This window comes from Argiope bruennichi, chromosome 1, assembly GCF_947563725.1.
Source record: "Argiope bruennichi chromosome 1, qqArgBrue1.1, whole genome shotgun sequence".
NCBI lineage: Eukaryota > Metazoa > Arthropoda > Arachnida > Araneae > Araneidae > Argiope > Argiope bruennichi.
This window is the reverse complement of record NC_079151.1, coordinates 74,876,224-74,888,274: the sequence shown is the minus strand read 5'-3', so window position 1 is coordinate 74,888,274 and position 12,051 is coordinate 74,876,224. Positions and strand designations below refer to the sequence as shown.

At 28.2% G+C, this 12,051-nt stretch overlaps 1 protein-coding gene across 2 annotated transcripts in view; it reads left to right on the top strand.

Moving 5' to 3' along the window:
- Positions 1 to 11,518, top strand: part of LOC129976343 (splicing factor 3B subunit 1-like) — a 35,782-nt gene extending 24,264 nt beyond the window's left edge. For both annotated transcript variants that reach the window (XM_056089864.1, XM_056089873.1), the window contains 8 exons: positions 570 to 716; positions 2,597 to 2,722; positions 3,854 to 4,075; positions 4,385 to 4,746; positions 5,812 to 6,037; positions 7,029 to 7,261; positions 8,734 to 8,950; positions 11,066 to 11,518. In XM_056089864.1, coding sequence (XP_055945839.1) covers positions 570 to 716; positions 2,597 to 2,722; positions 3,854 to 4,075; positions 4,385 to 4,746; positions 5,812 to 6,037; positions 7,029 to 7,261; positions 8,734 to 8,950; positions 11,066 to 11,224 — 1,692 coding nt within the window. In that variant the 3' untranslated portion in view covers positions 11,225 to 11,518. The remainder of the gene's footprint in view (positions 1 to 569; positions 717 to 2,596; positions 2,723 to 3,853; positions 4,076 to 4,384; positions 4,747 to 5,811; positions 6,038 to 7,028; positions 7,262 to 8,733; positions 8,951 to 11,065) is intronic.
- Positions 11,519 to 12,051: the final 533 nt, after the last annotated feature.

Sequence of the window (12,051 nt, the reverse complement as noted above, 5' to 3'; positions counted from 1 at the left end):
GTTTAAAGTTTGTTCTGAAAGAAAATAATACCCAAATTAGTGTACCTTTCATCACTCATATAACCTTTTCTATTAGCACTATTCATTAAAACAGTGGTTTTATATAGATTATTGGAATCTTTCTGTCTAGAGATTAGCTCTCTGTTAAATTAATTTTACTTACTAAAATTGGGGATTTTTTCAAAAGTTAAATTGCATTGATTTCTTTTTGAGTGTTACTCTCTTACTACCTCCAAATTAAGTTTTTTGCTTATAACTAATGTCAATAAAAGAAGAATAAACTTCTTTATTTACTTTTTAAATATATTAAATTGATAAGATTACTTTTAAGTACTTGACATTAATTTTACTAAGAATTGTAGAAATGAGTTGTATTTTCCCAATTTTATAACATTAATATATATTTAAAAGGCTAGCTACTTTAATTGCAAAAAATAAAATTTTGCATAAAAATATTTTATTTAAACTAATTGTTAGCATTTTATATAGATTATCTCAAATTTAAACTGATTCCAGATATTATACTTTTATAAAAAAAAATGTATTAATAATTTGTTGTTTATTCTCAGGGTTTAGCTGCGTTTTTGAAGGCTATTGGGTATCTTATTCCTCTTATGGATGCAGAATATGCTAATTACTACACCAGAGAAGTGATGTTGATTCTCATTCGAGAGTTTCAATCTCCTGACGAGGAAATGAAAAAGATTGTATTGAAAGTAAGAAGTTTTTTTAAAAAATTTATTTTTGTGTACATGGTTTGTTGTAAGTTTAAAGTAGGATTAAATTAAGGAATTTCTTATATAATATTTTGTAATGGGCATCTAGACTAGAATAAATTTTATTGAATCGTTATGTATAATGTAATTGAATGATATAGTGGAAGAAAATAAAACTCTGCACCCATAAAGGGTTTATTTTTTAGGATATAGAAACAGGGCCAGATTACCAAAAGGGCAAAAGTCTTCTGCTTACAGGTTCATATAAACTCCTTGAATTCCATTTAAAACAAAGCAATTTTGAAGGTGCTTAAAAAGTTCATGGATTAACACAGTACTACTTTAAAGCTCCTTGAATTATAACATATCTGATTGGTGTGACACATTAGGATTTTGAACCATAAAATAAACTTTTTGATTCTCTCTACAGCTGATTATTAGCAAGTATTAGCTCACTTGATCCTGTAAATCTTTGTTTAGCTTGCAATTGCTTTTCACAATTGATGGAGATGGTGGTGGTGGTGGGGGGTTACATCAGTGGAAAAAATTCATTTGACAAAAGTCTGATTGAAGCTTTATGTAGCGTTATTGCTGTTTTTAATTTTTTGATTATTAAAATTATTAATTTACTATATTTTGATTTAAATTTATGCTAAGCCATTAATCAATATGATTATCATTATTATAAAAAAGTTTGTTTAGAGGGTCCTAAATGAGGTATAAAAAATTTGAATATCCTTATAGTAAATATATAATCCTTATAGAAGAGCACTTGACAAAGTGCAAATGTTTTAGATTACAAAATTAAATTATATTTGGGTTTAGCTTTGATTGTATGCTTAAATTTCTTTTCAACTAAATGAATTCATATTTTCTGGGCGTACAAAAAGTTACTTCTTTGTATTTAAAACACTATATGATATTGCATGTACTTTACATTTAGCTCTTTTATTCTAAATCATAAAAAATCATTGAATTTTTTTCTTTCCAAGTCTGTTTTTGTATCTAGAAGCTTTGCAACTTGAAGGAGGGAAGAAGAGCTTGATATTTTGTTTATTAGTGCATTTAATTTTAAGTTTTCATTTGAACCAAAGAGTCTTTTAGTCGTACTTATCCAAATTTAAATGAATTTCTGAAAATTCTTAAGATTCCCCCCCCCCATATATTTAATTTTGCTTGCAAACTAGTGCAGTCCTCGCCTCCACCCTCTCCTGGTTGTCTCATGGCAACAATCGGGACAAAAACTGCTTGTATAAATATTAAAAATTCAATTTCAAAAAAATTAAGAGATGAAACTATAGTCCCTGCAGAGTCTAATTTATCCTTGTCTACAAATGTTATTTTTTGCCTTTAGCATATCTAATGATTAAAGTTTCACTGTTAGGATCATTTGCTTGAATCAATAACAGACGCATACTGCATATATGATTGAAATATTAAGTTGTTTAATGATTTAGCTAAAGGTATGTTGAATATTTTTTTTAAATATTGGCGAGAATATATACAATTGAAATGGTTTAAACAAGTTAGAGTGACGGGAGAGAGAAATTTCCCCTTGGAAAATTGTGGAAGGAATGGATTAATACTCTATAACTTTGTATGTTTACTGGAGGAACAGTTTTAAAGAGTTAAGAAATCGCTTTTAATCAGTGGCAAAAGAGGAAAATAGGTAGATTTATTTACCATGCCCAGTGTAAGTGCATTAGTGAAATAAATTCAGGCTATTACAAGTAAATTATGGATATTTGGTTTAATTAATTAATGCTAAACAAATCCCAGTGCTCTGTATTATAAGATATTTTTTGTAAATATAATTAATGCACTTAAGATTTGCATTTTTTGGAAGTCCTTTCTGTGTTAAAAATTTCTTTGATTTTTAGGTAGTAAAGCAGTGTTGTGCCACTGATGGTGTGGAACCCCAATACATCAAAGAGGATGTTTTGCCTCATTTCTTCAAACATTTTTGGAACCACAGAATGGCCTTAGACAGAAGAAATTACAGGCAGGTAAGCATTTAAATCCTTTGTTTTTTTATGCTATTTAAACTATTCACTAGTTGGATAATTTTTATCTGAAGTTTATGTTATAAATTACTGCATCTTGTATTGAGGGATTATGATTTTTTTTTTTTTTTTCATGATATAAAGATTTTATTAAGCATTTGTTTCTTGGAAGATAATATTATGCTTGTGGATATATTTGCAACAATAGAAATAGCTCAACAAGAGAATTTGCCAAATTTTACATATAGTATCTGTAGTGAAATGTGTTAAAATTTTCAAAAGTGCCTTTCATAAACAATATTTTTGTCCTGGCTAATTAATTTTTTGAAATTTTATTTATGATAAATTTTAAGCAGCACCTTTCCTAATAAATGCATTTTCAGGCAAGTAATAGTTTCTTATAATTAACCATTATATTTTGGAAAACATTTGTCTTCAACTGTTCTTTTATAAATGTTTATATAAATAGGCTTTTTATTTTTATTTTCTCTGTTTATAAGAAGCAAATACTGCATTTAGACAAATATTTTCATCAATTGCTGAAATGCATGTAACATTTTTTTTAAATCCTAGTCTGTGTTGAAATTCAAAATATTTATTTGCAGTGGTGACTTTCCATTACTGTGCTACAAGACACCCCTAAACTTGTTTTTATAAGATGTTCTCTCTCTTTCAAGAAATAGCAATCATTTTCCCCGTCATTTGATTTAGGAGCACTATAGCTTCAACAAGAGTAGACCCAGCTTGATGCATGCATTCCCCTTTCACTTTCATCCAAGGTTTGTAATTCTCCCCCCCCCCATCTCTCTCACTCACACATTGGTTGATTATGATTTTTTTTTTTTTTTTTTCCCTTGTTCCTTGACAGAAACACCTTATGTATCATCCTTTATTGAATATTTTAGTTTCTTTTGGTAGGGGGAAAGTATATAGATATGGATATAAATATTTTTTGCAGCATTGCTAATTTGTTAGCTGATGAGTTTCTGTTGTTTAGATGTTAGGTATCTGATTTAACATGAATAAAAAGTCCTTGATTTTAAAAGGATAGTTGAAGAGCCGTCTTATTTATTGATATTTTATATGTGTATGTGTAAAAACTAATATTTAAGAACATTTTCTTTAAATTTGCAGTTAGTTGACACAACTGTAGAGATTGCAAACAAAGTGGGTGCAGCAGAGATCATTCATCGCATTGTTGATGATTTGAAAGATGAGAACGAACAGTATCGAAAAATGGTCATGGAAACCATTGAAAAAATCATGGCCAATCTGGGTGCTGCTGATATTGATTCTAGATTGGAAGAACAGCTTATTGATGGAATTCTCTATGCATTTCAAGAGCAGACTACAGAGGTTTGTTATTCTTTATTATTATTGTTGTTGTAAAGTGTTTAATTTTAAATTGTAGAATACAGTATGATAAAATTATTTGATCAATTTTTATACTTTTGATTTCTGTTTATATTTTAATTATGCAGTCATTTTCCTTGATAGCCATTAAATTAAGGGAGCAAATAAAAAAATAGTTTTAAAATTTTTATACTGTTATAAATAAATTCATAATTTAAGTGTTTAGTATATTATAATCAATATCCTAATATCATCTGACTCCTATACAATTTATTATAAAACTTTATATATATTTTTTTTTTTTTTTTGTAGGACATGGTAATGTTGAATGGCTTTGGTACTATTGTAAATGCTCTTGGAAAAAGAGTGAAGCCTTATTTGCCTCAAATCTGTGGTACTATTTTGTGGCGACTGAACAACAAATCAGCCAAGGTTCGACAGCAAGCAGCTGATCTGATATCTCGCATTGCTGTGGTGATGAAAACATGTCAGGAGGAGAAGCTGATGGGCCATCTAGGTGTTGTATTGTATGAGTATTTAGGAGAAGAATACCCTGAAGTGTTAGGCTCTATTTTAGGAGCCCTTAAAGCTATTGTCAACGTCATTGGCATGCACAAGATGACACCTCCTATTAAAGACTTGTTGCCTAGACTTACGCCCATTTTAAAGAACAGGTAAACTACACATTTTTGATATTATTGATTGAAATGAGGAAAAGTTATTATGGGTTCTAAAATATGTTAAATTCTTGATACTCAGAGGAAATCTCATTTGTACTTTTGTTACTGTTTCTAACAAAATTATTAATCTACTTTTGTGATTAAGAAATTTCTTTTAATCATCTTTCTTTTTACATTTGTCTCAGATAAATATTTTATTTCAATTTGTTACTTTCTGATACTTTATCTCCAAAATGTATGTCTTTAACAGTTAAAATTTTAAATATAGTCTGTTATCAAAAAAACTTTTATAATTTATGTGTTGTAAAATTTAGATTTTAATTTTTAATAAAACAGCATTTAACCTTTGAAATTCGAAGTAAGCATTTTTATGCTTCCCAAATGTGCCTGATTTTTCTTAATCTTTGTTGCAGTTTGAAGAGTATTATTACCATAATCTCTGATTACATATGAACACCTACTATGTCAAAGGATTTCAGTGGAAAGAATATAAAAATTGATATTAAGAATAAGAAGACAATACATCATAATTGTGTTTTCTTTTTTTAATTTTTTTACTTAAACTATTTAAATAGTGGTCAGTATAAAATAATACAAATATTAATAGAATAAATTTTATTCTTTTGAATAAAGGAAATAATTATATTCTGGGTCAGAAGAAAGATTTGGTTAAATTATAAAAGCATAGATATATATTACTTTATTGATATAATATTTTGTTTTATGGTTATATTATTTTCCTATGCTCTAATGCAGCTTTATATGCTGAACTTCTAAGTTTTTTAGTTATTTTTGAAAATAATTAGGTTTTTGGTAAATGTTTGAATGTTTATCTCTATAATTATCTCTCTATGTTAATTCTATAACCCAAATAGGTGGTATGGCATAGTTTAAAATTTTGTGATTGATTTTAATGGATGGGTGATTATAAAGAACAAATACCATCATTACACTTTGTTAATAGATAAGCCAGCATCTCATCTTTATTAGCTGCACTTTTATTGAATGCTTTTCGAAAATAACTTTGTAGCAACCAACTAAAAGTCTTTCTTTTTGCAGACATGAAAAGGTACAAGAAAATTGTATAGACTTGGTTGGTCGAATAGCAGATCGTGGGGCTGAATATGTATCTGCTAAGGAATGGATGCGTATTTGTTTTGAATTATTGGAACTTCTCAAAGCACACAAGAAGGCTATCCGACGAGCAACGGTCAACACTTTTGGTTATATTGCCAAGGCCATTGGACCTCATGACGTATTAGCCACTCTATTAAATAATTTAAGGGTATGTAATTTATGTACATGTATGCAAGTATAATTTAGAAATTCTTTTTAGTAATAATATTTTTAAAACGTATTTCTTCTTGAAAAAATGCAATACTTGATCCTTAAATGTTTGACAATATACCAAAATTTTTAAATGAAAGAATTCAAGAGGAAACTTTAAAAAACATTTATGCAAAAACATATTTTAAAAGGATTAAATTAGTCAGTGTTTTGAAGAGATCACATATTTTTGTTGTAAAAGAATTTTTGAAACAAATAAGATTAATAACCTTAATTTTTAATATGCAATTTCAATGAACTGATTTTTAAAATCTTGACAAAGTGACATAAAAAATATTAGAGATAAATAAAAATGAATATTTTACTACTAAGCAGAAGATTTATAAAAGTTTAAAACTTAAAGCTATTAAAGCAATAAATATATGTACAGTACACTCCCGATTATCCGCGGAATTGGGTGGCGCGGCCACCGCGGATAACAAAAATCGCGGATAATCCGAAAAAAGCTAAAAACGGGTATAGCAAAAGAGAAAATAGTTATTCCAACTTTGAAAAATGTACAATAAACAGCAGGAAATGTTTAACTAACGCTTAATATTTTAGTATATCACTCAAAACTAACCTAAAATGCATTTTGTTAATGAAAACAGAAAAGTGCTTTGTACTTACGAGAGGCGTCAAGGATACACAGAAAAATTAATACATATGTACTGTTTTAATACTGTAATGTATTATGTAATTACAAAAGCATAACAGTAAAACTGCACCTTTTTGAAAAAATCAGTAAAAAAAAAAAAAAAAAAAACTTTGTGCGGCAGGCGCGGATAACCCGCCCTCAGATAATCGGGAGTCTACTGTATTGAAAATGTTATACTATTAAATACTTTTATCTTAAAAATAATTTAACTTTGATATCTAAAATTTAGAAATTATAAACACTGTGTTTCTCATATTTTAACTGTGAATAAGATATATTTATCTTATTTTAGGTGCAAGAAAGACAAAATAGGGTATGCACAACAGTAGCTATTGCTATTGTTGCCGAAACTTGTTCGCCCTTCACTGTTCTCCCAGCCCTCATGAATGAATACCGGGTTCCAGAACTGAATGTTCAGAATGGTGTTTTGAAATCATTATCTTTCTTATTTGAATATATTGGAGAGATGGGCAAAGATTACATCTACGCAGTCACTCCTCTTCTTGAAGATGCTCTTATGGACAGGTATGTTATTGAGAATAGGTTTTCCTATCTTACAGATTGTCAATAGAATTGAATTTGTTGAATATTAGCTTTTAAAATGTTATATTTTGGAAAATTGTTAGTTTGCAACAACTTTTAAAAAAAATATAACATTTTGTTAAATTTCTGATCAGCACTTAGGCTTTTTATGCTTTAAGTAATTTATTGGAGTATTGTGCTTTTTCCAGTGTCTATAAAGACAAATATTCAATTTTTCTCTAGAAAAACTTTTGATTGTTTCTGTAAGTTTCAAAAATAGCTCTTTGAGATTTATAGTTATAGTTTAAGTATAACTGGACTAGTTTTAAGTTAGCAGTGCTGTTAACTAGGATAATTAATTATATAGACGTTGATGTTGCTATAACAGTATTATTAAAAAGATATATCTAAAAGGAAGTTGACTATGGATCTCTTTGAAATTGTATCCATACCCTGAAGGTAGGTACTGTGCTGTTACTTATCTCATAGCTCAATGTCTGACATCTGAAGCTTCATTCATTCAGTTTGTGTGTGTTACCTGGAAATTATACATTTATAATTTTTATTTATGGGTATGGAAGGAGATAAATTTTTTGTAGTTATTACGATTTAAAAAAACAAACTTATGATCGATAAGCTATGCACCTTGAACAAACAAACAAAAAAAAGTTATGGGAAAGTATTCAGATTGAATTATAGCTTCAAAAGAGGATTACCCAAATTTAATTAAGCAAGCATTTTTGATTCAGTGCATATAGACTCTGAAAAGTATGGGAACAAAAATATATGCTACTTGAAAGTTGAATTGAAGATTGAATTAAAGTGGTTGGAAGATAATTAATTTTAAGAATGTGTGTAAATCAAAATTCTTAGACACGCATATATATATAATATATAAACTGCTATTTGAATGCTTTTTAACTGTATAAATTTTTACTTCCATTATATTATAGAGTGCTTCTGAAGAGAGTTGATTTTCCAATTTATATATTTTGTTTGTGTATGCAAATTTTTAAGTATATATAGAAATGTTTTTTACTATTTTTTTTTTTCTTGGATTTGATTTTTTAATTGTAATATAAGTTTAGCAGACATATAAATTTAAACTGCACAATTTCAAATCGGTGATATTCTTCTGCATTCTATTTTCAGATATCTAACTGTACTATATTGTTATAGAACAGGAATATGTGCTGTTAAATTCATTAAAACTTTTACGAAGTTTGGTTTAATTGATAAAAAAAATGTTTTTATCAAGTTTCATAAAAAAAAGTGTATTTATTTAAGTAAAATTAATTTATATTTTATTGAAAAAAAACTATCATTGTATGATTTGATATGTGTATTGAGTATATGAAATTGTTATGAAGAACTATGGACTAAAATTCCCACTGTTTCTTTCTTTTAGTGAGACTATAATTTCTGAATACTAAGGACTGCATACCATATATTTAACTTTTTTTATTTTATTGTAGAGATCTTGTTCATCGTCAGACTGCATGTGCAGCCATCCAACATATGGCATTAGGTGTATATGGATTTGGCTGTGAAGATGCCTTGGTACATCTTCTGAATTATGTGTGGCCCAACATTTTTGAGACATCTCCTCATCTGGTCCAAGCATTCATGGGAGCTGTAGAGGGACTCCGTGTTGCACTTGGACCCATCAAAATTTTACAGTATTGCTTGCAAGTAAGATATTCTTTTGATTATAGTATTATCTTTAATGTCAAATCTTGTATTGCAATTTTTTTTTTTTTTTTTGTATTTGAATATTATGTATGTTTGCATAAGTTTTTGTTGTTTCAAAATATATGATATTTACTGATTACTGTATACAACTTTTAATTTTGTTACACCCAGCGTGTAAATCGGACTCGATTCAATTTTCTTAACATCGTATTATGTTGTATATTGCCATGAAAATATGTCATGATATGGTATTATAACAATATTAAATTTAAAGTTGCTGATATGAAACTTGGGATAGAGAATTTTAGACTTTTGATTAAAATGGCATTTTCAAATATAAAATTGTTCTATGCCATCTCCTGTATCATATTTCATTACTGTTAATAGATAGGTATGAGTAGGGGTTGCAATACCGAATACCAGTATTTTGAGCCATTTGTACAATTTTGTAATACCGGTATTCACAAGCTTAAATACCATTTTTTTGGTATTTACTAGAAATTATTTAAATTGTCTCCACTATATGTTCAGGGATCGCCAACATAGCAAAATAGTAAACGTTTTTGTTTTTATGTCTCCCTAACAGACAAAATTAATTAGACTGTGAATACAAAGTTGCATCGTACAATCAAGAGAAGTGATAAAATAATGCTTGACAACGGATTGTAAAATCCTCTGCGTTTTTACGCATGCATTAAGATGGATTTAATTCAACAAAATAGACAGGAAAGATGACAGGAGGAAATGTCAGAGAGATTCTAATTTATTAACAGCTAATGCATCAATAAATTTCATTTTGCAATCACTGAAAGAACAGCCCACATCACTATCTGAAGAATTATATATTACATTAAAAAAACCGCACAGAAGAAAGGCATATCGAAATAGAAGATGTCTTATGGTATATACATAATTATATTTATTTTGAAAGTGAAAAAGACTAACCAATTCAAATCTGATCAAGTTTATAGTAAATTTTCATAAAAATTTTTACACACAAACCTATCCACATTCAGAAGAATTCGGCACAGGTGTCGAAGATTATGATGACACTAATATCAATAGTGAAAAGGAATTGTCTCTTGAATAAAAATTAGAGTTATCGATAAATAAAAAAATTTCAACAAACCAAAATCAGCTATATCCAAAACCATCCGACAAGAAATCGATTTATTTAAAAATGAGGAGATTTAGAGGTAAATATTTGGAAAAAATATATTGTGCATGGTTAACAGTACCACCAACTAGCATAGATGCCGAAAGAGCATTTCGACAGCTGGTAATTTTTGCAAAAAATTACGTTCCAGGCTTAATGACAGTACAGTTGACTCATTATGTTTTTTAAGATCACATTTCAAAAATTTGTAATACTGAATAGTGATATTTACACTTTTTGTGATTCTTTATATACTGATTTTAATATATAACAACTATTTACAAATTATTTTTTGTGATATTTACACTCACTAATAAAACTGGCAAATAAAATAAAGAAATGCCTGTGTTTTCTTTCTTTTTCTAAAATTTCTACTACTGGTATTAAGATCTAGAAAATACCGAATACTGGCATTGAACTTTTGGTCTGATATTGCAATCTCTAGATATGAGTAAAGATTTTGGTATTTTTTAATTAAAAGCTGAAATTTACCTTAGGCTTATCAGTACAATATATCTTGCAATATCTCCATAATATTGTTGCAATATTTTGAATTCCATACTATAAAGTTCTGTTAAAAATCTATGATCTCTTCAAAACATTCTTGGACCATTTATTTTCTTTTTCCTATTTCAGCTATTTCATTATATGCCCCCCCCCCATTTGTTGTAAAACTAAAAGAGCTTTCATTAAAGATTTTTTAAAACTATTTTTTATTTATTGTTGTATTAATATTTGATCAGATTTTAAAATTAAGTTTATTGTTTTAAGAGAATAGATTCAATCTTTCCCTCTTTCAGTTATATATTAAATGAATAAAATGTTAAAAGATGTAGAAATAAATTAAGTTAGCAACTTCAGTATTTAAAGTAATGTTATATATTAATTAAAAATTCTATTTAAAAGAAAATTGAAATTTCTTGAACAGATTTTAATTTAATTCTGAAAATTATTTTTAGGGTTTGTTCCATCCAGCTCGGAAAGTACGAGATGTCTATTGGAAAATCTACAATACACTGTATATTGGAGGTCAGGACTCTCTTGTCATTGGATATCCTAGAGTGCCAGATGATTCCCGTAACACATTCACTCGTCATGAACTGGACATGATTCTCTAGAATTTTTTTAATTGAGAGACTCCCATTTATATGTGTTTTTATTTTATTCCTACACAATATGTAGGATGTATAAATTGTTTAAAATAAACTTATGAATTTTCCTACTTTGGGTTGTGGTGGATGGATGTCATTTTTAAGCAGGAACAGCAGTATACATAAACCCATTTGAAGGAATAATATGTGTATGTACTGATAAAAATCTTCATATTTCTGTTGATGTTTTTATGCAAATCATCTAGAAAAAAAACTTATGTATGCAAGTGTACTTTTTTAAATAAATCATTTTGTTCCATATGTTTTATATCTGTTAACTGGATATATTTATTAATTTCCAGTAGTGACATTCAGAGGCATCGATTTTTGAATAATGCCAGTTCTGGTATTATGTTTAAGTGGTCAGGATGAATGAAACATAGTTATTTTGCATGGGAGTAAGTACATAAAACTATGTATCAGTACAAAGATACGTCTCTGCATATCTTAAATAAACAGATGTGCAGTGCAATATCTATTATGAGAGGGGTCTTTAAAGCATTAGCCATAAAGATAAACTGTAAATCACAGTGAAAAACTGTAATTTACCAGATTTCTCACCAAACTAGTTGATGCATTACTGAGTACCTTATACTATTTTTGGAGTATTGCAGCACATTTTCATAGATGTGAATGTTTGTTATTACTATATAACAGCAGCAAAATTAAAACCTTGTTAAGTTGTTGCTCAATAAACCAAACATTTTTATGGCTTTGGCAAAGTGGAAATGTTTTGGAGAATAAAAATAACTGAAATATTTTTATGAATTGCCATAGGATTCGGTAACAAAAAG